General features: G+C 46.4%; 1 protein-coding gene across 1 annotated transcript; it reads right to left on the bottom strand.

Annotated features, from left to right (window-relative positions):
* Positions 1-1,536, bottom strand: rasd1 (RAS, dexamethasone-induced 1). The gene is made up of 2 exons (XM_051124097.1): positions 1,119-1,536; positions 1-1,024 (listed from the first exon to the last, which is right to left on the bottom strand). Exons 1-2 carry the CDS (start codon positions 1,519-1,521, stop codon positions 498-500), a joined length of 930 nt encoding a protein of 309 aa, XP_050980054.1. The 5' UTR covers positions 1,522-1,536; the 3' UTR covers positions 1-497.
* Between the last annotated feature and the right edge of the window lie 553 nt (positions 1,537-2,089).

Here is a 2,089-nt window from a genome sequence, read left to right as displayed (position 1 = left end):
TTTTCTTGTCAAATGATTTTATTTCTGTTTTCCATGTGTCAAATCCAACAACAACATAGAAGAATAAATATACATTCATTGACAATAAAAAATTGTTCAAATTGCAATAAAACATTCAAGTCGATTTCTTTGTGATCAGATCTAACCCCCCAAAAATGTAAACAGCTGACACTGCAACTCAGCTCCCCCGTTCTCCCTGGAGCACTCAACAAGGCAAATGTTCTAACAAAGCACATTTGAAGCATGGAGTTGATAAGCCACATCACAGAGCGCTCTGACTGAACAGAACAAAGTCGGTATTCTGTACAGGCGATCTCGCGAGCATAACATGCGCTTCCACGTCGCGAGGTGAGAGCTCAAGCCGATGACTTCTACCGCCGGTGCGTACGCGATCCATTCGGAGTCACCGCAACAGGCGCAACTCCCTCAGCCAAGACTGCAGCGAGACGGCTGCATCCCATAATCATGACCGCAGCAGCGCTTCAAACGCCTCGCTTTTAGCTGATCACGCATCTCTCCTTGTCCTTCGCCTGTCCGCCTCCTATCGCCTTCTCCTTGATGTACATCAAGTCACTGTGCACGCTAGGACGGCGCGCAAAAGGCGCAACGATGCCGTACGCGTCGCCGTCCTTGATCTTCTTGTTTCGGAGAGACTTTTTGTGCAGAATGTCACAGTACTGCACGGACACCTTGCGATGGAGGTCCGGGCTCATCTCGTTGGGCAGTTTGGCGAGAGTAAAAAGTCTTTGGAACATCTGGTCGACGTTAGTGTTCCGCTTGGCGGAGATCTCGAAGTACGCGCACTGCTCGTCTCCGGCGATCAGCTGCTCGATCTCCTCTCGCTGAACTTCACGGTAGAACTCGCGGTCGCCCTTGTTCCCGCAGATCACCAAGGGGACGTCCACGTTCTCTTTGGTCTTGTTTTTAAGGCAGGACTTGGTCTCGTAGATCTGCTGCTTGAGCCGCTGGACCTCATAAAACGACTCGCGGTTGTCCAGGCTGAAAACCAGGATGAACACATCACCTGTGGGCAAAGGAACAAAGAGAGCGGTTAGACACTGTTCAGTCTGCTGTTTAGTCAAAAGCGCACCAGTTCAGCTCACGGTCTGAATATTTACCTGTGAGAATGGATAGTCTCCGCATAGCCGGGAACGGGTGATTTCCCGAAGTATCCAAAATGTCCAGCTGATATACATCTCCTTTAATGCTGTAGAGTTTCCTGTGAAAGTCCTCGATGGTCGGCGTGTACTGCTCCTCAAAGCGTCCGTTCAAGAAGCGAGACACGATCGCCGTCTTGCCAACTTTGGTGGATCCGAGAATGACCATCCGGTAGCAGTTTTTCGCCGGGATGTCAAACTCGTTCTCCGAGGGACTCATTTTCTTAATCATGTTTCTGTGTGTGAGTGGACTTGAGCTGGGCTGATAAAGAATAGCTCGTTGTGTCTCGATGCTCTCTGAAGCCTTCAGCGGGGAAGCGCGGCTATTTAAACGCGTCTGCGCTCCTCCTCCCGAGCGCGTCATCGCGGGACGGAGTAACAGGTGCTGACCGACTGATGCGTCAGTTCGTGTGGATCAGCAAGCACGGGGTTTGTGCAGCTAATACCAGGAAAGTGTACTGAGAGGAAAAGTACTTTCACGTCGTGTATCAAATTCGCTACTGTACATTATTTTAAAAACAATATCGTATTCTTACGCAAATGGTGCTTTAGACCTGTTTGCATTGTAAAATATTTACAACAAGTAAAAATGACCTAATAATTAATGAGTTCGAAGAATTACAGATTATTTTTTTATTGCATGCGTGGTTATGTATGCATAACAGTGTTTATAACCTCATTATATTCAGGCTATTTAGTGTTTGTTTGCAAAACACTGTGCTCTGTCTTTGTGTTATTATCGACCACATTACTGGAGAAGCCAATTTTGATGAACTATATCATAGGAATTTTTTCTTCTTTCTTCATCCATCGTGTTATTTCACAGTAACAGCCTAGATTTAATAGCTCGGATTGGCCTAGATGATTAATTGAAATATAGAATAGGAATACTTGTAAAATCACTGTTTTTGCAGAAACATTCTGGTAAGTTC

This window comes from Labeo rohita, chromosome 12, assembly GCF_022985175.1.
Source record: "Labeo rohita strain BAU-BD-2019 chromosome 12, IGBB_LRoh.1.0, whole genome shotgun sequence".
In the NCBI taxonomy this organism is placed as follows: domain Eukaryota; kingdom Metazoa; phylum Chordata; class Actinopteri; order Cypriniformes; family Cyprinidae; genus Labeo; species Labeo rohita.
Note: the sequence above shows the minus strand (reverse complement) of the source record. Positions and strands in the feature narration are given on the sequence as shown.